The 24,054-nt window shown below is 49.0% G+C and overlaps 1 protein-coding gene across 1 annotated transcript; it reads left to right on the forward strand.

Moving 5' to 3' along the window:
* Positions 1 to 752: 752 nt before the first annotated feature.
* On the forward strand, positions 753 to 23,362 carry CDK4 (cyclin dependent kinase 4). The gene is made up of 8 exons (XM_028721511.2): positions 753 to 916; positions 4,735 to 4,983; positions 8,252 to 8,387; positions 9,241 to 9,408; positions 11,433 to 11,542; positions 16,537 to 16,587; positions 19,871 to 20,006; positions 22,432 to 23,362. Exons 1-8 carry the CDS (start codon positions 768 to 770, stop codon positions 22,522 to 22,524), a joined length of 1,092 nt encoding a protein of 363 aa, XP_028577344.2. The 5' UTR covers positions 753 to 767; the 3' UTR covers positions 22,525 to 23,362.
* The last annotated feature ends 692 nt before the right edge of the window (positions 23,363 to 24,054 follow it).

The following is a 24,054-nucleotide window of genomic DNA, read 5'->3' on the forward strand; positions in this document are numbered from 1 at the left end:
ATACTGCTTTATTTGGTATAAGTTGTTTATTTTAAAGTTATTGTGACTCTTTATATAGGATCTGATTGTTACTATTAATATTTGATGTTTTATTATTATTTGTGTGTGTGTGTTGGAAGCTGCCCAGAGTGGCTCGGGCAACCCAGCCAGATGGATGGGGTACAACAACAATAATACTGTAGTAGTAGCATAATAATAATAATAATAATAATAGTAGTAGTAGTAGTACAGGAGGGCGTTGCTTTAACCAGGGCCAGATTTAGGTTTGATGTGGCCCTCAGCTACTGAATGTAATGGGGCCCTTTATGTCCAGCTGTCCTTTGTCAACAACAAATTGTCGCTGCTCTTTGTGTTGAATATATACTATACGGTGCTGTAATTTATGGACTTAATAGGTATCCAAAGCCATTTGCACGTAACAAAATATGTATTTTATCAAAGTAATTGTTGAACTGAAATACAATTGATATTTTAGGGAGCAGGCGGGGCCCATTACTTACATCACACACAACAAAACACTGTTGCTGTATGGAGGTTTTTTTTTATTATCTTATATTTTGGAAATGTACATCCAAGTTTTTTTCCCCCTTTAATTTTTGGGGGTCCCCCAAGCGAGTGGGGCCCTAAGCTCTAGCTTGTTTAGCTTATGTACGTAAATCCGGCCCTGGCTTTAACCACTGAGCCCGGCTGCCTCTTTACCAGGGAGGGAGGGAGGGAGGGAGCTGAGCAAAGACCAAGCCCCGCCCACAACCCTCAGGCCGGTCACTATGGCGACCCACTTCCGCTCCGGCGGCCGCTCTGGCCGCGCCGCCTCGCTGGCTGGGCCAGGTCTTCCAGCCACGCCCCCTCCCTCCTCCCGCTTCCCTGCGCTCCACCGCGGCGGGGACGGAGCAGCCCCTTCGCCGCTTGCAGCTGGGTGAGTCCGGGCCCGGAGGATCGCTAGCAACGGGGGGGGGGGGCAGCAACGTGCTCGCTCCTCTGGAGACAAAGGCACCTGCTGCCCCTCCGTGCTTGGCAGAGGGAAGGGGGGGGCTTTATTATTATGGGGTGGGTGCATGCGGGGGGGGGGAGCATTGCACTGGGTTGCGATCGTTGGAAGAAGCTTTGGCCTGAGGATCCCCCCCCCCCTTTTGCAAACTTGCTGTCAAGTTATTGCAAGTTGGGGTTTCTCGCCGGAGGCTGCAAGAAGCGGGGCTTTTGTTTCCCTGCCCATCTGGGCGAGGAAGGGAGCATGTGGCAGCGATCCCCGGGGAGGAGTTGCAAGCTTGGGAGCGCACAATGGGGCTTTGTTCGGGGAAGTGGGGCGGGGGCCCGCATGGTTAGGGGTCGGGGCCGGAGGGGGTGCGCGACCTGCGCGCGGGAAGAGCCGACCGATGAGTCGCAATGGGCAGAGGCGCTCTGGCTTCTGCTCAGCAAAATGGCCTGCCGCTGAAATCTTCAGCGCTCAAAAAGGAAGTTTGCATTGCAAGCCCTGAGGCGAACAACGTCGTGCAGCTGAGGAACGGGGGGCTCTTTCCTCCTGTTCGGTTGTTCTTTCAGTGCCTGCAAAATGCACGCTTTTGCTGACACCAACTCAACGGGGCAAAACCCTCTTGAAAACATGGCATCGCCAGGTTGGAAGGTACCCTGAGGGTCATCCAGCCCAACCCCGTGAAATGCAGGAATCTTTTGCCCAACGTGGGGCTCGAACCCGTGATGAAGAGCCTCACGCTTTGTTGACTGAACTGTCCCAGGCGGTGGTGGGACGCATAATTGTTGTTGCATTGCTGGGTAGGGTGTGTTCTTGTAGGCCAGTTGGTGCCTCAACTGGGTCCTGAAGAAGACGCTGGCGGGATTTTTGTGTGGAGCAATTATTGTGGTGGGAGAAAGTAAAGGTAAAGGGACCCCTGACCATTAGGTCCAGTCGTGACCGACTCTGGGGTTGCGGCACTCATCTCACTTTATTGGCCGAGGGAGCCGGCGTACAGCTTCCGGGTCATGTGGCCAGCATGACTAAGCCGCTTCTGGTGAACCAGAGCAGCACACGGAAACACCGTTTACCTTCCCGCCAGAGTGGTACCTATTTATCTACTTGCACTTTGAGGTGCTTTCGAACCGCTAGGTTGGCAGGAGCTGGAACAGAGCAACGGGAGCTCACCCCGTCGCGGGGATTCGAACCGCCGACCTTCTGATTGGCAAGTCCTGGGCTCTGTGGTTTAACCCACAGCGCCACCTGCATCCCAGGAGAAAGGTGCCCCTACAGTATTGCCCAGCAGGACAGGGCCTCCACATGTTGCTAGGCTCCCAAATCCCATAATAACCAGCCAGCGTAGCCGTTGGCCGTGGATGATGGGAGTTCTGGAGCCTAACACCTACAGGGCCTCATGTTCCGCCATCCCTGTAGCAGTGGCATTGTGCATTCACAGAGGCCAAGAAACAATCTGTTTAAGTTGATGGTGAATTACAAGAAGCAAGGTGCAAATGAGTCAGTAAGTACATCGGATGACACACTTGTACCCTGTGTAAATGATCACCCTGGGTTCTGTACTAACGTGAGTTGGAATCCCCATTTCGCCCACATGCCTTGAGAGGGTGGGGAAAACACCCACTCTTCCTGGTTTGCGATTATGAGACAGGAGTCCTTTTTAGTCAACGTGTGTGTGTGTGCGCGCGTGCGTACTTGTGTGTACACTCCATGAGTGAGGTTGGGGCAAGAGTGGGAACATGGCAGCAGGCTTTGGCCTACACATGTTCACTAAACTGTCTGCTGAGTACACACCCACTCACTTGTGCGTGATCGGGGAGGCTGCTTTTGCAGGGTCCCTGATGGTGTGTTTATGTGGGGCCAAGTTCATACAGTATGTGCAGGGGTCAGCAACCTTTTTCAGCCGTGGGGCGGTCCACCATTCCCTCAGACCATGTGGGGGGCCGGACTATATTTTGAAAAAAATATATGAACGAATTCCTATGCCCCACAAATAACCCAGAGATGCATTTTAAATAAAAGCACACATTCTACTCATGTAAAAACACACTGATTCCTGGACCATCCGCAGGCTGGATTGAGAAGGCGATTGGGCCTTAGGTTGCCTACCCCTGGCTTAGTGTCTCTGCAGTTGCAGTCCTGCTCACCTCCACCCCCAATGCACATGGAGCAATTGCACACGCACTGTCTGAGAAAGGTGCTAGCAACTAAGGGTGTTCAGTGGAACAAATGTATCTGCTTTCCCAGAATGGAGTGGCTGGGTGTGCATGTGTCGAGGGATCAGTTGGCGGGGGTGCTACTTAGAAAGGCTCGATTGAAAGCCTTTGAAGGCTGTATTTTTTTGTCACTCATAATGCTGTATATAATGGTGTACAAAGGAGGAGATATTGGAAGGTGCAATTAGCTGTGCCCCTGCTGAAACTCCCTCTCCTGCTTAAGTAATTCAAAGCATAGCTTCCCTGCTTGTCTCCTTTTATCTGGTTACTATAATCTGCCCATGCCCAGGAGCACTCTTCACACATTTCTTGATAATGGAAACTGGGGTTTGGGGAGCTCTGGTCCATGGCCAATGTTAAGCCAGTCTCTCTCTTCAACCTTAAAAGAAGGTGCTCCAAATTCATCTAACAAGGGAGCCAACTTTTCCCCTATGGTTTCCTCCTGTCTCAGGGATGGAGAAGTAAAGGTTAGAGGGATAACCAGAGAGGAGGGGGACTCCTGGAATCAGGAGTGAGGGAATAAAGAGAGAGGCCGAGGTCACATTCACACCATACATTTAAAATACATGGATCTTGGGAACTATAGTTTTGTGAAGGGTGCTGGGAATTGCAGCTCAGTGAGATGCAAACCATCGTTCCAAGAATTCTTCGAAGTAAGCTGTGTCTCTTGAAATGCTACAAACGCGCTTTAAACTTGTGGTGCGGTTGTGACATCAGAAAAGAGTGTACCACCTGGTACGCAGGGTAAGACCCTACCAGCCCGCAGATTGTCTTGCCAGAGTGGTGCATGCTCTACTTATCTCCCGCTTGGACTACTGCAATGCGCTCTACGTGGGGCTACCTTTGAAGGTAACCCGAAAACTACAATTAATCCAGAATGCGGCAGCTAGACTGGTGACTGGGAGTGGCCGCCAGGACCGCATATCACCGGTCCTGAGAGATCTGCATTGGCTCCCAGTACGTTTCCGAGCACAATTCAAAGTGTTGGTGCTGACCTTGAAAGCCCTAAACGGCCTTGGTCCAGTATATCTGAAGGAGCGTCTCCACCCCCATCGTTCAGCACTGAGGTCCAGCGCCGAGGGCCTTCTGGCGGTTCCCTCATTGCGAGAAGTGAGGTTACAGGGAACCAGACAGAGGGCCTTCTCGGTAGTGGCGCCCACCCTGTGGAACACCCTCCCTTCAGATGTGAAGGAAATAAGCAGCTATCCTATCTTTAAAAGACATCTGAAGGCAGCCCTGTTTAGGGAAGTTTTTAATATTTAATGCTGTACTGTTTTTAACATTTGATTGGGAGCCGCCCAGAGTGGCTGGGGAGACTCAGCCAGATGCATGGGGTATAAATAATAAAAAAATATTATTATTATTATTATTATTATTATTATTATTATTATTATTATTATTTTATTATATTACATGGGAGGAACAGACCGGCGTTTCACTGAAGAATGAAGGAGAGGGAGCTGAGCATTGGGACACTGGAGGGAACCTGCTGTCCTACTGTAAGGGAATGTCTAACCGTTGTTAACCACCTTCTTTCCCCTCGATCTCGTGAAGCCTCTGCGGCCTCTTGGAACAGACTGCCAGGATGGCCATGGGAGTGCGGGATCAGTACGAGCCCGTGGCCGAGATTGGCATCGGGGCGTATGGCACCGTCTTCAAGGCCCGCGACCTGCAGAGCGGCAAGTTTGTGGCCCTCAAGAACGTCCGGGTGCAGAACAGCGAGAACGGGTTGCCGCTGTCGACCGTCCGCGAGGTGGCCTTGCTGAAGCGGCTGGAGCACTTTGACCATCCCAACATTGTTCGGTGAGGGACGTGACGGGGGGGGGGGGTGTGACTGTAAGGATCCCAGGGTGGGGCTTGGGAGTGTGTGCTTTGTGGCATGTGCTGCAATCGATTTCTTTCAGGGGCGAGAGAGGAAGGAGCCCGGCATTCCAAGGCTACCTGAAACAATGGCCTCTGAATGCTAAGACACACCTATTAATTCCAAAGGCATAGGTTGGGGCGGAGAACCTGTGGCCCTTCAGATCTTTTATTTTTAAACACACTATTCATATTTAAATTTTTATCCATAGGAAACATAGCTGAAGTTATGAAGACCAATGATGTGCATGGTTTTTGCTTCTGTAGTAAATTAGCTGTAGAATATCCATGATGATGTTATTTTTCATTGCATTCCAAGTATTTTAACAAGTTTACCATTTAATCATTGTCCTTATCCCAATAAGGCTCTCCAGAGAGTTCAGTGGGCGGCGGCAGGATTTTGTTAGGGCTATCTTTTGTCCATCGAGCAAATCTATACCATTGAACAGAAAAGTAATCTATCATGTCTCATTGCTTTTATTTGTAATGTCAGTTTTTCTAGTAGAGCAATGTGCCAAATTGTATTTGTCCATTCCTGTATTGATCCTCTGGCCCTTTGGGTCAGCAAGACTAGTGGTCAGGGACGTCTGAAGGGCTGCAAGCATGGTAGAGGGGGAGGCTGAGGCTAGCATGGGAGGGAGACGCACTCTGTACATACTCAGATATAATATTATCACAGTGTGATGTTCCAGAATTGATGGGACTGTATTGAATATGAGGTTATGATCAAGCTCAAATTAAGGCTTTGGTCTTGTGTCCTGTAAGCCAGGAGGAACCTGTGTTGTTGCTTGGCCTAAGTCCCGCCATTTTTAATGTTCCAGAACACCTCTTTGAGAATTACACTAGCATGAATACGAGCTAGGGATAGGGTGAAGGACGCTCACGGACGAGACCTATAGAGTTTGGGCCTGGATTGTTGAAATGGCTGGCTCATAACCTGACCTATAGGAGGCATGGAGACCCTCCTGAAAGAGCCCATTTCAGAGTGAATGGCTCTCCTTTGACTGGAGCAGACTTGTCTTTGTTCTTGGGCCAGTTGGAATTTTGCCTGGTTCCCTTAAGGCTGGGATTTCTTAAGAACTAGGAAGGAAGCGGGCTACTTGCAGACACACACAGTGCGTTTGTCTGCCTCTGTTCCTGCCTCTGGTTCAAATCTGTCTGCTGCACCCTTTCCCCACAAAGTTATGCAAACTTTAGGCCAAGCTCCTGTTCACTTAGTGAAGAGCAGAGCAAGGTAGCCAGCGGATGTCGCTGGACTCCGATACCCATCATCTCTTACCATTAACCATGCTGACTGGGGCTGATGGGAATTGGAGTCCAGCAATACCCGAAGGGCCACATGTTCTCCATGACTGGCTATGCCAGCTGGAGATGCAATTCAGCTTCCCTATGGAGGGCACCACCTTTACTTTCCCCGGAGTCTTGCGATTGAAAACTGGCACCCCAGGGAGGTGCTAGCTGACGGGAAAGATCCCCCTCGTTGCTCCTACCTTTTAGGAAGTGTTAGAGACTCAGATCTATAAGCTTGGCACCAAATGGCTCCTTAAACCAAGGTTAGAGTCACCAAAAAGTTGCCATTTTGGAGCAGGATGGCCCTAAAGTCTTTTCAAATGATGCACGATCAATTAAACTTCTGGCTAGTTCAGAGGACAACCTTGAGCTATGTTAAGAGCTTTGAGAACTTTGAGAAGAAAAGTCTCTTGATCCAGGGACAGTCCATATATATATTGGCCTATTCCCACCTCTTTTTCTTAATGGCAACATGGACCATTCATAACATTATTTTTTCACAACTGTGAGCAGGGCGGCGGGGGGGGGGGGTGTAAGTGACAACGAGCTGCAACAATTAACTATCGCGTTGTTCACTGCTCCTGTTCAGGCTGCACAGAAAAAAGCATTCTGGTTCCTCAAATTCATTACGATTGTGCAGATAAAATATAACTGATAGGATTCTACAGGGTGGGGCATTAGTGAGTGAAAACAGCCCAGTTCCAGTGATCTCTAGGCGTGCACCTCCAGTTGCCATCCTGGCGCCAAGGCATCTTCACTTGGTTGCAAGTAGTTGAAAGCCTGGCGCCTGGCTAATTTTGAACACTGCTTTCAGGGGTGGTAGCAATTTCTGTTGCTGGCCCATTGGTTTGGTGTGTTTGTGGGGTTGTTGTTGTTTTTTGCATAGAGGCAATAGTTGGGTTTTTTAGGGGGAAGGGTAGGGTAGGAGTCAACCTTGGAAGATGGGACTTCCTCTTTCATTAGGGCTGCAACCCTAAATACTCTGAATGGGTAGCAATTCCGTAAGCAGTGACAGCTGGGGTGGGGAGCCTCAGGCCTAGAGACAGCCATGGTCCTCTGGTCCTTGACACTGCCAAGCCACACCTCTCACTGGCCCTGCTTTGTATTCTCCTTGAGAGTTTTTGCCTGGCTGGAATGTGTCCTTGATCTGTGATCTTGTTTCTTGTTTCCCTGGATGGAGAGAGGGGTTGCGTTTGTGTGTGGAAACTGGCCTACTCTGTCCAAAGCTCAGCTCGCATTTAATAATAATAATAATTTTTATTTATACCCCGCCCTCCCCAGCCAAGGCTAGACTCAGGGCGGCTAACATGCAATAATGAAAACAAGTTGAATGAATACAACTTAAAAACATCATTAAAATACAACATTAAAATATAGAAACATTAAAATATTAAAATGCAGCCTCATCACAGGAGGAGAAAGAAAAAAGAAAGAGGGGGAGGGAATCAAATTGGCTCCAAGCCAAAGGCCAGGCGGAATAACTCTTGTCTTACAGGCCCTGCGGAAAGAAATCAGATCCTACAGGGCCCTGGTCTCATGAGACAGAGCGTTCCACCAGGCCGGAGCCAGTGTGGAAAAGGCCCTGGCTCTAGTTGAAGCCAATCTAACTTCCTTAGGGCCCGGGACCACTCAAGTGTCGCTATTTATGGACCTTGAGGCTCTCCGTGGGGCATACCGGGAGAGGCGGTCCCGTAGGTACGAGGGTCCTAGGCCATGAAGGCCATTAAAGGTCAAAAGCAGCACCTTAAATCTGACCCTGTACTCCACCGGGAGCCAGTGTAGCTGGAAAAGCAGTAGGTGAATATGCTCCCATGACAGGGACCCCGTGAGGAGCCTCGCTGCAGCATTCTGTACCTGCTGGAGTTTCTGGGACAGCCCCATAGTTCTGGAGCACTTTATAAGCATCTTCCTCACCCTGTAGGCTAATGGATGTTTGCACGACAACACGGACAGAGCGCGAGACAAAAGTGACGCTGGTCTTTGAGCACGTGGATCAGGACCTGAAAGCGTATTTGGAAAAAACGCCACCTCCCGGCTTACCCGTGGAGGTAATAAAGGTAAACATCCCTATGAGCATCCTGGATTGCTGCTAGGATGGTACTTGGGAGGGGGCGTCTGAATATGGGGTCCCTAAGGCATTTAAAGGGATGCGGGTGGTGCTGTGGGTTAAACCACAGAGCATAGGACTTGCCGATCAGAAGGTCGGCAGTTCAAATCCCTGCGATGAGGTGAGCTCCCATTGCTTGGTCCCAGCTCCTGCCAACCTAGCAGTTCGAAAGCACGTCAAAGTGCAAGTAGATAAATAGGTACCGCTCCAGCGGGAGGGTAAATGGCGTTTCCGTGCACTGCTCTGGTTCACCAGAAGCGGCTTAGTCATGCTGCCCACATGACCCGGAAGCTGTATGCCGGCTCCCTCGGCCAATAAAGCGAGATGAGCGCCGCAACCCCAGAGTTGGCCACGACTGGACCTAATGGTCAGGGGTCCCTTTACCTTTACTTTAAAGCATTTAAAGGGACATGGGTGGCGCTGTGGGTTAAACCACAGAGCCTAGGACTTGCCGATCAGAAGGTCGGCAGTTTGAATCCCCATGACGGGGTGAGCTCCCATTGCTCGGTCCCTGCTCCTGCCAACCTAGCAGTTCGAAAGCACACCAGTGCAAGTAGATAAATAGGTACCACTCCAGTGGGAAGGTAAACGGCATTTCCGTGCGCTGCTCTGGTTCGCCAGAAGCGGCTTAGTCATGCTGGCCACATGACTCGGAAGCTCCCTCGGCCAATAAAGCAAGATGAGCCCCGCAACCGCAGAGTCAGCCACGACTGGGGTCCCTAATGATTAGGGGTCCCTTTACCTTTTTTAGGCATTTAAAGTGTGGCTGTTGATACAACATGCTCTTCTTTCCCCCCTGCCAGGACATGATGCACCAGTTTCTGAGCGGCTTGGAATTCCTGCATTCAAACTGCATTGTCCATCGCGACCTCAAGCCGGAGAATATCCTGGTGACCAGCTCTGGTCAAGTCAAGCTGGCTGATTTTGGCCTGGCTCGCATCTACAGCTGCCAGATGGCTCTGACGCCACTGGTGAGTCTACTTTGGCTGGGTCCCGTGAAAGATCCAAGGGCTTTTGCTCTGGCATGCATGACCAGTTTGGCACATTGACTAGGGAATTCTCAGATCTTTGGATCTCTTCAGCTGATATGGGGTGGGCGGCTCTCTGTCTGGTTCTTCTCTTCTTCTGTTGATTTAAGCACAGCACGAAAAGGAGACCGCCAGAGCGTCCATGGGGCAGGTACGTTACACTGTAGGGATGGCCAGTGGAAAGCGGTGGTGATGGGAGTTGCAGTTCCAACAGTATCACGAGGGTACCAGGTTCTCCACACATGTTACTGTTGGATATAGTTCCGTTCCACCTTGAAAGGGAACAGGCATGACTGTTGTGTGTCACATGCCTGTTTACTTCCAGCACTTGCTGGGAACTTCAGTTTCTATATTGCTTTTGTACATTGCTGTTTTGCTGGAGGCGAAGGGAAGCAGACATGTTTTCCTTTGTTCCTGAGCTATGCTGAATAAAATGCTGTAAATACCGTATTTTTCGCCCCATAGGACGCACTGGCCCATAGGACGCATCAAGTTTTTTTGGGGGGAAATAAAGAAAAAAAAATTTATTCCCCCCCAGGCGCTTGTGGGGCCGGCAGCGGGGAGAAGCGCTCTTCTCCCCGCCACCTGCCTTCAGATCAGGTCCGGGGACAGCGGGGAGACGTGCTGCGCCTCCCCACTGTCCCCGGAGCTTGCGGGGCTGGTGGCGGGGTCTCCCCGCCGTCAGCCTCCAAACCACTTCGGGAGACAGCGGGATGGCGGCGTTCCGCCTCCCTCTGTCCCCCGACCTTGTGGGGCTGGCGCTGGGGCTCTCCTGAAGCCTGGAGAGTGAGAGGGGTCGGTGCGCACCGACCCCTCTCGCTCTCCAGGCTTCAGCGAAAGCCTGCATTCGCCCCATAGGACGCACACACATTTCCCCTTCATTTTTGGAGGGGGAAAAGTGCGTCCTATAGGGCGAAAAATACGGTAATGCTTACACATGGCTCTGTCCGCCTCTTGCGTTGTGAGAAGATTTATTCACTCTGCTGATAAGAGCGTGCACAAGTCTGTAAACGTATCTGAGGCTCATGTTGCTGTTTGATACTGTTCCAAGGGAGACCTGTGATTGCTGCCGGCTGGTGGCTGGAGCCAGTTGGGGGTCTGCCTGATGCCCCCGTCTCCCCAGCAGTATCCCAACAGTTACATGGAAGACCATTTTCAGGCCTGGGTGTCGGGGACTGGACTGAGGAGGAATGGTGGGGACTACCCTGTCCCCCCACTCTTCCTGAACCTTCCCAAGAAGAGGAGGACATTATAGATTTAGAACAGTGGTTTGCAGAAGGTCATAGTTCAGAGGCTGCAGAGGGGAGAAGCTGGGAAATGTTGGGAGAGCAGCAGGAAGTAGAAGCACCAGGGGAGAGAGAGTTGACAGACTCAGTGTCTTTAGAAAGCATTCCTGACCCCCCTCTCCCAGGATCAGGCATGCTTTGAGAGTAGTAGAACAGAAAGCTCAGAGGCAGAGAGCACAGACCAGCCGGCAAAGGGATGGTGTAGAATAGGAGAGACGGAGGGGGTGGGACCTTACTCTGAGCAACGCCATTATCTGAAAGTTGGCATCATCCACCTCTCTGTGCGAAGTGAAATACCATGGTAAGAACTTCTTGTTTTCCCATTTCTGGCTGCCCGCCGTGATCTGATCCCCTGAAGCCTGACTCTGGGACACAGAGCTGCAGATTGTAAGGCTGTGCTGAATCCCAACTGAGGCTGGCTGACCAGGAGCCCCCTGGGAAGTAGAACGGGCTGGGTGTATCCCCTTGCCAATCAAAGTAGCAGCCAGAAAGGCCATCCCATGTAGCTGAAAGGAATGGGGCTTGGCCCCATGCCCAGCATGTCTCTTGAGAACTAGGTCCAAAGTGCACGGGCTGCTCAAGGGATTTTCGTGGTGATGCATTGAGCGGAAGCGGGGGGGGGGCGCTTTATAAACAAGCTGCCTCCTTCACCTGTGAACACTTGCCAAATCTCTGCCGCAGGTCGTCACCCTCTGGTACCGGGCTCCAGAAGTGCTGCTCCAGTCGGCCTACGCTACCCCCGTGGACCTGTGGAGTGTCGGCTGCATCTTTGCAGAAATGTTTCGGAGGAAGTGAGTGGCGCGGGAAGATTGTTCGCGTGCGGGGCGGTGGCGGCAGGGTTGGCGCATCTCACCAGGCGCAGGGAATGGGGTAGTATTTTGGCTGTCAGGGGCACCGCTGTAGGGTGGGAAGTTGATTTGCTGCAGCTCTAGTGCTGTGTGCCAAAGGCCTGATCTGTACCGTATGTTCAAAACAGCAGCATCCCACTTCAAACAGCTCTGGCTTCTCCCAAAGCATCCTGGGAACTGTAGTTTGTTGAGGGTGCTGAGAGCTGTTTTGGAGAGTTCTCGGAGTGGCTTAACAATCAAGCACACTTCCCAGAATGCTTTGGGGGACGCTATTGATTACTCAGAAGTGGTACGGTGCTCCTTTCAATGGGTAGTATGGATGGGGCCAATGTGCCTTCAGTAACTGGCACAGCAGGGCACATTCTGTGGCAAGGACACCCCTCTTTTGGGAAAGAGAAAGTGCTTTGCGTGGAGAAGGTGCCAGGTTCAATCCCTGACAGTGGGAAAAGACCCCTGTCTGAATCCTGGGGAGCCACTGCCAGTCAGAGCAGACTTTTGTAGTCTTGTGCATTGTATTTTGTTAAAAGCTTTGCACAAATTGGCATGGATTGGCTGTTTACAGAGGCGAGGGAGGACTGGGCAAAAAAGGAGGTTTGCATGTACAGTGGTACTTCAGGTTAAGTACTTAATTCATTCTGGAGGTCTGCTCTTAACCTGAAACTGTTCTTAACCTGAAGCACCACTTTAGCTATTGGGGCCTCCTGCTGCCGCCGCGCCACCGGAGCACGATTTCTGTTCTCATCCTGAAGCAAAGTTCTTAACCTGAGGTACTATTTCTGGGTTAGTGGAGTCTGTAACCTGAAGTGTCTGTAACCCAAGGTACCAGTGTGTGTGTGTGTGTGTGTGTGTGTGTGTGTGTGTGTGTTGGCCCTTTTGAAAAATCATATTCATTATTACATTTATTTTCCACTTCCTCCAAGTAGCCGAAGGAGGAGAACAAGGTTCCCCCTTACTTCATTTTATCATCACAACAACTCTGTGTCAGAGGCTAAGAGACAGGGCCTGGCCCAAGTCATGCGGCGAGTTTCATGGGTTATGTCAAATGCACCCCACTCAATGGGAGCAGCGAGGGAGACGCAATGGGGTGGGGTGGTTTAGGCACAAGTAGCGTTAGGGAAAAGATGTGAGTCCCAAGAATACGTTACGTCTCCTCACTCTTCGGAAGACCTGCATGCTGCCCCTCCTTGCTTTCCGTGCGCTTCGACAATATAAACTCTGCCAAGGATTTGCAAACTGCAGTTGGGGGACTGGTCTTGTGAATTTCTGGGGCACGTTCCGCTTGTTAGATCCCCAAGCCATTACCACAGCTGGGAGACAATAGATTAGGGCTGGGCCTGCCCAAACCTCCTGTCTTGCTTATCTTTCGGGCTGAAGACTGCAAGGCAGGGAGGAGCTGGTGACCTGCTTTGCAGAAGATGGAGTGGCAACAGATGCCGTTGGGGGAAGAAGCTTGCAAATGGTTTGGGGGCTTTCTTTTTCTTTTTTTTCCTGCTACAATCACGCAGGCACTTCTGCTATGTTGTTCAGGCTTTTGGGAAAACAATGATTTGGGAAGGCATTTGTAGCCACTGTAGTAGTAGTAGTAGTAATATATTATCACCGTATTTTTTTCGTGTGTTTTTATTACCGTATTTTATTACTGTATTATTACCGTATTTTTCCTTTTAAGGGGAAAAACCTTGACTAGGTTTTTCCCCTTAAAAACAATGTCAAAAATTACGGGGTGTCTTATACACAGATACCAGGGACGCGGGTGGCGCTGTGGGTAAAACCTCAGTGCCTAGGACTTGCCGATCGTATGGTCGGCGGTTTGAATCCCTGTGACGGGGTGAGCTCCCGTCGTTCGGTCCCAGCTCCTGCCCACCTAGCAGTTCGAAAGCACCCCTAAGTGCAAGTAGATAAATAGGTACCACTTTATAACGGGAAGGTAAACGGCGTTTCCGTGTGCTGCGCTGGTGCTGGCTCGCCAGCTGCAGCTTCGTCACGCTGGCCACGTGACCCGGAAGTGTCTTCGGACGGCGCCGGCTCCTGGCCACTTAAGCGAGATGAGCACGCAACCCTAGAGTCGGACACGACTGGCCCGTACGGGCAGGGGTACCTTTACCTTTTTATACACAGATACATCTCCCTCCATTTTCTTAAATCTGAGTTCCCAAAAATAGGGGCCGTCTTCTAAAAAAGGAAAAATACGGCATTTATATGCCTCTCATCTGACAGGGTTGCCTCAGCCACTCTGGGCTGCTTCCAATAAATTAAAACATCAAACACGGTAAAACATCAAATATTGAAAACTTCCCTATAAAGAGCTGCCTTCAGATGCCTCCTAAAAGTCAGTTAGTTGTTTATTTCCTTGACATCTGATGGGAGGGACTCAGGATCTGGCAAACTAAGAAGACAGAAAAACACAATAGTTAAAAATAAATTAAACAAAGCTTCTAAAAAAATTAAGAGCATCCAAAAACGTTTTTAAAACGGTCACATATCCTCACAGCTAAGAATGTTAGGATTGCCAGTAAGATTTCTAGGTGCCTTAATATTAGAAAAATAATCAAAACAGTGTACAATGCATATTAAAATATAATATAATGATTTTAAAAATTATTCACATCATAAAAACATAAAATAGAGCAGCATTCTCCTCCCACTGCTTCTTGGTGAATTAATATGATTCAGTATTTGGCTCAACGTTGGCTTGCAACTGTGTGCTCGTTCGCCTTGTGTGTTTCTGAGATCACTGTCTTTGTTCAAGACGCCGCTGCGGTGAGGTGGCAGCTAGATTGGTCTGTCAACTCAATCTGCGTATTATTTGGCATTTGAGAATGCTCATCAATCTCTCTGCAAACCCTCCTTGTCATGCACTGTCAGAGCAGTCAGACGCCTTCTTGACCACCCCCTCCACCTCCCCTAAGAAAAAAAGCTGCTCAAAGAGACTTTTGTCAGTTGGTGTTGTGTCCAATCCACTGGTTTTCAGCTGGAGAGTTGGAGGCCACTGCTGCCTGGCGTAAGATGGCTAACAGCAACCATTTGTTGTTGTTTAGTCGTTTAGGTGACTCTTCGTGACCCCATGGACCAGAGCACGCCAGACACGCCTGTCTTCCACTGCCTCTCGCAGTTTGGTCAAACTCATGCTGGTAGCTTCAAGAACACTATCCAACCATCTCGTCCTCTGCTATCCCCTTCTCCTTGTGCCCTCCATCTTTCCCAACATCAGGGTCTTTTCCAGGGAGTCTTCTCTTCTCATGAGGTGGCCAAAGTATTGGAGCCTCAGCTTCAGGCTCTGTCCTTCCAGTGAGCACTCAGGACTGATTTCCTTAAGAATGGAGAGGTTTGATCTTCTTGCAGTCCATGGGACTCTCAGGAGTCTTCTCCAGCACCAGAATTCAAAAGCATCAATTCTTCAGTGATCTTCTTTATGGTCCAGCTCTCACTTCCATACATCACTACTGGGAAAACCATAGCTTTAACTATACGGACCTTTGTTGACAAGGTGATGTCTCTGCTTTTTAAGATGTTGTCTAGGTTTGTCATTGCTTTCCTCCAAAGAAGCAGGTTTCTTTTAATTTCATGACTGCTGTCACCATCTTCAGTGATCATGGAGCCCAAGAAAGTAAAATCTCTCACTGCCTCCGTTTCTTCCCCTTCTATTTGCCAGGAGGTGATGGGACCAGTGGCCATGATCTTAGTTTTTTTGATGTTGAGCTTCAGACAGTATTTTGCGCTCTCTTCTTTCACCCTCACCTGCCATCAAGGTTGTATCTTCTTCATATCTGAGGTTGTTGATACTTCTTCCGGCAATCTTAATTCCAGCTTGGGATTTATTCAGCCCAGCCTTTCGCAACCATACCACCATACAAATAAATAATGTTGATATATTAAGAAGTGGGTCCCCAGATGGTTATTTAGGTAGGTTTCAGGTTTGAAATGGCTGAAGACTGCTGTTTAAAAGCACTTCTGTTTGAGGCATGGCACATCAGGTGTATACTTCTGTTCAGATGTTCAGGTGCAGAACACAACAGGAAGTTGCCGCCAAAAAGATGGCTGCCTCCTTCCAGAGCATTTTTCCATGAGTGCTTCCTGCGCTTCTGGCTCTCCACCTTGACATCGGAGTGCAGAAACTTGGCATGTAGACTTGGCTTCACAAAGTCCTGTTGAAGGGATCTTCTTGTGCAAATCCCTGGTTCCACCAAAAGATGGGGGGAAGCAGAGCCATTCATGAGCTGGTGTGGTGGTTGAACTCGGACCTGGCAGACCAGGGTTCAAATCCCTGCCCAGCTGTGAAACTTCGAGACTTTGATGAGCTGGTGACTGTATTTCTTTCAGCCTGACCTACCTCGCAGGGTGATGGCTAGGGTCAAATGAGGGAGAAAGGGTTGGTCGGAAATGTAGCAGTGGTGGTGTTTCTATAAACCTTTTAAAATAAAAAGTTCTTAATTTTGAAAGTTGTGCTCTCCTTGAAGACTTGCTTGGTTGTGAGAGAGAGAGAGTGGCTCATGAAGTTGCTGTGTGTATGATGAAATCCTCTGTCATTGCTTGGTGACATTACATGGACCACTGGGGAAGGGTTAGCCTTCCAGTTGACCAGTGGGATGAGTAAACTGGACCATCCTGAGGTGCTATAACCTTATCAATAGATCTGTTCTTCGCCTCACCCCTGTCTCTCATTGTTTGCTAGCCACCATTGCCTGGGGCATGGCTTGGGCCAGGGAACCCTGTCTTTGCCCGGTGCAATTTTGAATGTTACATTTCCTGGTTCTCTGGATCAAGTCGCAACTGCCTTGTGACAGACTGCCTGTAATACAGTTCCAGTATTGCAGGGACACAATATATCACATGTCCTACACGTGAACTCAAAAAAACTGATGACAGAGGCTTCTGGTAATTCATGTTTAGGGCTTGCGATGACAAGTAACCACAATTCCCTTTTGTCCTCTCTGCAGGCCCCTCTTCTGTGGCAACTCTGAAGCTGACCAGCTAGGCAAGATCTTTGAGTGAGTCTCGCCTTTTTGTTTGCTCCAAAGGGCTGGCGAAAGTCACTGGGGGAAAGGGAGATCTCTTTCGTTAGGTCATTAGCCTTACTCAGCATAGTCGTGCATGACTCTGCTCGTTTTTATGAGCGTGCTAAGCCAAGTCATGTGTATGCATAAGAGAAGTTCCTCATTATTATTATTACTTACCGCATTTTTCGCTCTATGGGGTGCACTGGACCATAGGGCGCACCTAGTTTTTTGGGGGGAGGGGGATAAAGAAAAAAAAATATCCCCCCCCCCCGAGCTGCAAAGAAGCCAAGACAGTCTTGGCTTCTTTTTTAGCCACGGGGCTGGGGCAGGGGAAGCCCGAGCTTCCCCTGACCCCAGCCCCCAGAACGGGTCCAGGAGCGGGGACGAGGTTGCGTGCAACCTCGCCTTCGCTCCCGGAGCTTGCTGCTATCCGCAAGCCTTTTGACGCCGGCGGAAACTCCCGCCGGGCTCCGAAGGCTTGCGGATAGCTGCCTGAAGCCGGGGTGCGCAGCAGGAGTTGGCGCTGCGCTCCCCGGGCTTCAGGCTGCTATCCACAAGCCTTAGGAGCCCGGCAGGAACTCACGCCGCGCTCCAAAGGCTTGCGCATAGCTTCAGCGAAAGCCTGCATTCACTCCATAGGACGCACACACATTTCCCCTTCATTTTTGGAGAGGAAAAAGTACGTCCTATAGAGCGAAAAATACGGTAGTAAATTCTGGCCTGGGGTCCTGAGGGATTTCTCCCCACCCTGTTCGCATTGCCTCGTCTTAGTGACGAGTGTGTGTTCTCCGCTGCAGAGCACAGACCTGTCTGGTGATGTTGGCTGGAGTTATCTGCTCTGACAGCCCCAGTTAATTGAAGGTTGCACTGGGTTTGATGATTGCTGGTTAGCAGGAAAAGATCCTGACTTGCAGCAAGGAGTTGAAATACAGTGGTGCCTCGCAAGACGAAAAGAATCCGTTCCGTGATTCTCTTCGTCTAGCGGTTTTTCCGTCTTGCGAAGCAACCCCATTGGCAGCTAAGCGGATTAGCGCTATTAGCGGCTTAGCGGCTAAGCTGTTAAAAGGCTATTAACGGCTTAGCGGCTTTGAAAAAGGGGGGGGAAGCGGGGGGAAATGGCGAGACGCGCAAGACGTTTTCATCTTGCAAAGCAAGCCCATAGGGAAATTCGTCTTGCGAAGCGTCCTCCGCGAGGGAAAACCCTTTTGTCTTGCAGGTTTTTCATCTTGCGGGGCACCACTGTAGGTGGTCTCTGGATCATTCACAATGAAATTTGTGCGTGCACAAGTCAGAAAACTTCCAAGTTTTCCAAATATGCTACTTGCATAATGAATGCAAATAAATGTTGGATTATTTAGTCTGGCAGGTCTCTTAAACTCATTCCAACATTGTGAGAAGCTAAAGTAGTTCAAGGTGCGTGTCTCTCTCTTGAAGTGGGACAAACAGTAGAAAGGAAGGGAAAGAGGAGTGGCAAGAATGATCTATGAAGTCCCCCACTTAGACAATCCTGTATGTGTCTACTTAGAAGTAAGCTTAATTGGGTTCACTGATGCTTACTCCTGGGTAAGTGGGCTCAGCCTCACAAAGATCAAAAGGATTCTTTCCTAAAGGTTTCCTTGAAAAGCACAAGAATTTGAAATTTAAAGAAACGGAAAAGTTACGAAGGTTCCAGGGTGACTTAAACTGTAAAACGTTGGAAGAGGTGATTAAAAACAAAAATTGAAGCGGATAATTTTAGGGGATCTACTTCTGGCACAAGGGACGCGGGTGGCGCTGTGGGTTAAACCACAGAGCCTAGGAGTTGCCGATCAGAAGGTCAGTGGTTCGAATCCCCATGATGGGGCGAGCTCCCGTTGCTCGGTCCCAGCTCCTGCCAACCTAGCAGTTCGAAAGCACATCAAAGTGCAAGTAGATAAATAGGTACCACTCCAGCGGGAAGGTAAACAGCGTTTCCGTGTGCTGCTCTGGTTCGCCAGAAGTGGCTTAGTCATGCTGGCCACATGACCCGGAAGCTGTACGCCGGCTCCCTCGGGCAATAAAGCGAGATGAGCGCCGCAACCCCAGAGTCGGCCACGACTGGACCTAATGGTCAGGGGTCCCTTTACCTTTACTTCTGGCACAATCACAAGAGCAGTGTGATATGGGAATAGGTGAAGCAAGGGGATTGGGAAGCTTCAGTCCAAAGACCCATCTAGTCCAGAACTCTATGCTCACCATGGCCAACCCCGCGGACAGGAGCTGAGCACAACAGCACTCTCACGTTGGCCAACGCTGTTGTGGTGGACATGAACCAGACATCCCTGGTTCAGATCTCAGGTGACATGACTATAGACCAGTTTATTACAGATCTTAAGGCAGGGGTGGGGAACTGGATCCGCCTCATGGGCCAGATCCTTATATCTCTACCCCACCCCACTCCCACGCTCCAGGTCTGATAATTGGACATCTGTCATCATGGGCAATTGACCCATTCTTGCCCACATAGTTTGCAATTAAACTGCTTGGGCAAAGACACAGCCCACAGTGTTGGTGATAAACTCATCACCAGGGCTCGTGAAACCAGGTGAACAGAGCATTGTGTGGCCAGGGAAACCCAGCCAGTTGGGTGGGGTATAAATAATAAAATTATTATTATTTATCAATTATTAATAGCACCTGCTAATTGGTGGTTCCGGGACACTTGCTTTTCACCCAGCCTTAATATACCGTATTTTTTGCTCTATAAGACTCACTTTTTCCCTCCTAAAAAGTAAGGGGAAATGTATGTGCATCTTATGGAGCGAATGCTGGCTGCGCAGCTATCCCAGAAGCCAGAACAGCAAGAGGGATTGCTGCTTTCACTGCGCAGCAATCCCTCTTGCTGTTCTGGCTTCTGAGATTCGGAATATTTTTTTTCTTGTTTTCCTCCTCCAAAAACTAGGTGCGTCTTGTGGTCTGGTGCGTCTTATAGAGAGAAAAATACGGTACTTAGCGCAGCACAAGGCAGGTGAACATGGCCTGACCGACCTTGACACATGGGCCAAATGTGGTGCCTGGTGAGCATAATTCGGTCTATGGGCCAGAGCTGTGCTCAGCATCAGTTAAGGCTGTGGAGCCATTGAAATAGAACAGCAGTGGCAAAGTTGGGGGAAACCAGTTTGCGTAGCTCAGGAACTGACATGCTGCTGGGGTGATGGTCTTGAACCCTGGTAACCTCCCACACATCTTGGCAGAGGGCTGCCTTCCGGGGAAGCCACCAGGCGACTCTGGCTCACGATCTCTCCTTGACTTGCAGCCTGATCGGGCTCCCATCCGAAGAGGACTGGCCCCTGGACGTGTCTCTGCCACGCTGCGCCTTTGCTGCCCGCTCCCCGCAGCCCGTCGAGAAGTTTGTGCCGGAAATCGAACCCCTGGGAGCTCAGCTGCTGTTGGTACGTTCCACAGAGATGGGCAGGTCACCGTGTGAGGCAGGGAGAATAGATCAGGGGAGCGGGTTATGCACTTAAATGCACTTAATATTTATGCAGCGCTCTTCTCCAGTAGTTGGGATCTACTCTGCTTGTGCACTGAGAGGGCAGATCTTAGTGTGGTTTGGGCAGCACTGCATGAGCGATGTGCATATGCTGAATGCCTTCTATCCATGCCCAAGGGATGTGGGTGGTGCTGTGGTCTAAACCATTGAGCCATGGGCTTGCCGATCAGAAGGTTGGCGGTTCGAATCCCCGCAATGGGGTGAGCTCCCGTTGCTCTGTCCCAGCTCCTGCTAACCTAGCAGTTCGAAAGCACACCAGTGCAAGTAGATAATTAGGTACTGCTGCTGCGGTAAGATAAATGGCGTTTCCGTGCGCTCTGGTTTCCATCACGGTGTTCCATTGCGCCAGAAGCGGTTTAGTCCTGCTGGCCACATGACCCGGAAAGCTGTCTGTGGAAAAACACCGGCTCCCTCAGCCTGAAAGCAAGATGAGTGCCACAACCCCATAGTCGCCCTTGACTGGACTTAACCGTCCAGGGGTCCTTTACCTTTACTATTATTATTAATCCACGTCCATCATTAGCCTATAAATCCACCCTGGAGAGCAATCTAAAGCAGCAGTATTTTCCAGTGGCAAAACTGGTCCTGATCATAGATTGCTTTGGCTGGAAAGTGCGAGGGACATTATTAAATTCTCCCCAATTTATCAAAGTGCACAAGAAAACTAACTATGCCTAGACTAGCTGAGCTCTCAGAATGTTGTTGGGACTCCCAACTCGTGTCCTCTTCCCTGACCATTGGCCTTGATGGTTAGGGCTGACGGCATTTGGAAATCTGACACTATCTGGAGGTTGGGGGAGGGTTTTATCATTTCTGCTAAGCAAACTATTTGAAGAAGTTGCCACATGGCCAAGTCATTGGCTCTTAGTGACCTGGCTTTGGGGGGGAAATTGTCTGTGGAAGTAAATAGGCAACAAATGTCGGTGACTCAAGTGTTTGGTAACTGGGAGGGACTGCTGGCTTTTCATCTGTTCAAGCTGTTGGCGATCACCGCCGTATGAATAATGTGCCGTGTGAACTCGCCCTTAGTCATAGGATGATGCAGGGCAATGTTTTCGAAATAGGATTCTAGAGACGTTTGAGAGCTGTAAGCTGTGTAGCAAGAAGAATCATTGGAGATGGGAGTAAGGCACACTGTGTCCCAATTTGGGGTTTGCACACATTCAGGGTACCCTCCTGCAGATCTTGCGCAGAGGAGGTCTGGACCCTGTTCTGCCTGCGATGAAAAATGATGTGATATTCATTTTACATTTTGTATAATTTACTGTTGGAGTGGCACACAAAGGATGAACAAGTTAAATCTGTGATGATAGATTGGGCAAGAGATGTTGGACATAACATAATGTTTGAGGATTGGGAAAGGTTGTGGAGGAAAGGGGTCAAGTTCACTGCATGTACGGTGTTAAAGGAAAATGTTATGAAAATGATGTGTAGATGGTACTTAACCCCTGTAAAACTAGCAACGATTTATCATAAGAGTGATAATCTATGTTGAAACAAAAAAATTCCTTCCAGTAGCACCTTAAAGACCAACTAAGTTAGTTCTTGGTATGAGCTTTCGTGTGCATGCACACTTCTTCAGATACACTGAAACAGAAGTAGCCAGATCCTTCTATATAGTGAGAATCTATGTTGGAAATGTAAAGAAAAAGAAGGTACTTTTTACCATATGTGGTGGACTTGTCCCAAGGTGAAAGACTTCTGGGAAAAGATTTATAATGAATTGAAACAAATGTTGAAATATACATTTATCAAGATACCAGAGGCCTTTCTTCTTGGAATAATAGGTTTGGAATTGCCCAAGAAAGATGTTAGATTGTTCTTGTATGCCACAACTGCTGCTAGAATTTTGCTGACCAAAAATTGGAAAACACAAGAAGTCCCAATAGTGGAGGAATGGCAGATGAAGATGATGGACTTTTCGGAGCTAGCCGACCTGACCAGAAGAGTCCGCGACCAGAAGGAGGAGGAGTATCCAGAGGAATGGAAGAAATTTAAAGACTATTTAGTTAAATATGTTAAGATAACTTAAATAGAATTACTTGCGAGTACCAAATTGGCCTAGGATTTAAATATGTGATGTTGTAGAATACTATGGGTAAAAGTTAAAATGAAAAGAAAGAAAGATGTTAATTGGACTAAGTAAATTTTATGTAAAATTAGTTTAGGAAAACTGCTACAATGATTTATATGGAAACTCAGCCAGGGGGAATCGAGGAAGTCATCTAACAATGTTAACAAACGTGGAATTTCTATAGTTAGGATATGTTGTGATATCCTAATGATGTGATATTCATAATGTTTCCCACTCTGTCTCCCTCTAGGAAATGCTGACATTCAACCCGTACAAACGGATCTCTGCCTTCAAAGCACTGCATCACCAGTACTTTCGAGACCAGAGTGCAGGTGAAGGCTAGCGGCATCCCCGCAGGTCCCTGGCAAGGGGTGAAAAGACTGTACACAAAAAGACTTTGCGTGTGTATGAAGATAATTGGCCCCTCACCCTGGAGGCTGCAGTCAGACCGTCTCCCAAAACCCCCTGGCTGTGCTGGGACTTTGAGGGGCGGGGAGAGGGCCGGAGCCGTTGCCAACATGCGGAACGAAAACGAAAAGGTGCCTGTTGCAGGAAGTGCAACGCCGAAATCCTTCCTGCCCTGGAAATAACTAGGATTCCTGTGGTATCTCTGTGCCAACACCACCCTCGCAGATGTACGTGCACACTCACTTTCTGTGTTCCTGGGCTGAGTCCCAGCAGTGTTCTTGAAGGTCAGTTTGTGTTTTGAGACAGTCCACGTTGAGGCTTCTCTCTCTCGTCATAGCCAAAGGCGTCTCCGATAACTTTTTTTTTAAAATGAATAAATTTTTTATAACAGTTTACACACAATAATGTTCCTGCCTTTTATCACATTCCTGTGGCTAACAGTTTGACACTAAAGCCTTGCCTTAACTTGTTACACTGAGCGCCGTGAAAGCGTGAGCAAAGGATATTTTTGTATAAAGTATTCACAATTCATTTTCCAAAAAAAAATTTGAATTGACACGACACTGGTCAGGAGAGACCTACGTAATCGGGGATCTGGGCATGGGAGAACTGCTCAGATGGAGAGATCAGCTGATTCCAGTCATTGATGTGAAGTTTTTCTTTTCTTTTTAATATAAAAAAAAGCTTCCGAAAACGAAATTTCAATAAAGAATATGGATGGGTGGGGGGCCAGGCAAGTATAGCTTGGTCTTTCCTCTTTCCTGTCACTTGAAGATGTATCGTGTTTTTATTAGTATCATGAATGAACAGGTGTGTGTGTGTGTGTGTGTGTGTGTGTGTGTGTGTGTCTGGGAATGGGTTGCTTGAGTGCAGATCCACTGATATGTGGGGGCAATTTCTGCAAAGTCCTGAAATGGGAATCTTCCACCAGCTCAATCTGGTGGTGAAAAATCTTTGCTTTTTGAAATGGGAATCTTAAACGTTGGTTTCAAGAATCTGATTTTAAGTTGTTGTCGTTTAGTCGTGTCCGAATCTTCGTGACCCCCTGGACCAGAGCACGCCAGGCACTTCTGTCTTCCACTGCCTCTCGCAGTTTGGTCAGACTCATGTTTGTAGCTTCGAGAACACTGTCCAACCAGCTCCTCCTCTGTCATCCCCTTCTCCTTGTGCCCTCCATCTTTCCTAAAATCAGGGTCTTTTCCAGGGAGTCTTCTCTTCTCATGAGGTGGCCAAAGTATTGGAGCCTCAGCTTCACGATCTGTCCTTCCAGTGAGCACTCAGGACTGATTTCCTTCAGAATGGCTAGGTTTGATCTTCTTGCAGTCCATTGGACTCTCAAGAGTCTCCTCCAGCACCATAATTCAAAAGCATCAATTCTTCAGCGATCAGCCTTCTTTATGGTCCAGCTCTCACTTCCATACATCACTACTGGGAAAACCATAGCTTTAACTACACGGACCTTCAT

This window comes from Podarcis muralis, chromosome 2, assembly GCF_964188315.1.
Source record: "Podarcis muralis chromosome 2, rPodMur119.hap1.1, whole genome shotgun sequence".
NCBI classification, from domain to species: domain Eukaryota; kingdom Metazoa; phylum Chordata; class Lepidosauria; order Squamata; family Lacertidae; genus Podarcis; species Podarcis muralis.

What these genes read in the sequence shown, in the direction of transcription:
- CDK4 (XM_028721511.2), top strand. Translation starts at nt 768, where the DNA reads ATGGCGACCCACTTCCGCTCCGGCGGCCGCTCTGGCCGCGCCGCCTCG. An exon ending in CCTTCGCCGCTTGCAGCTGG is followed by an intron (nt 917 to 4,734) that starts GTGAGTCCGGGC and finishes GATCTCGTGAAG; the next exon opens with CCTCTGCGGCCTCTTGGAAC. An exon ending in TACCCGTGGAGGTAATAAAG is followed by an intron (nt 8,388 to 9,240) that starts GTAAACATCCCT and finishes CCCCCCTGCCAG; the next exon opens with GACATGATGCACCAGTTTCT.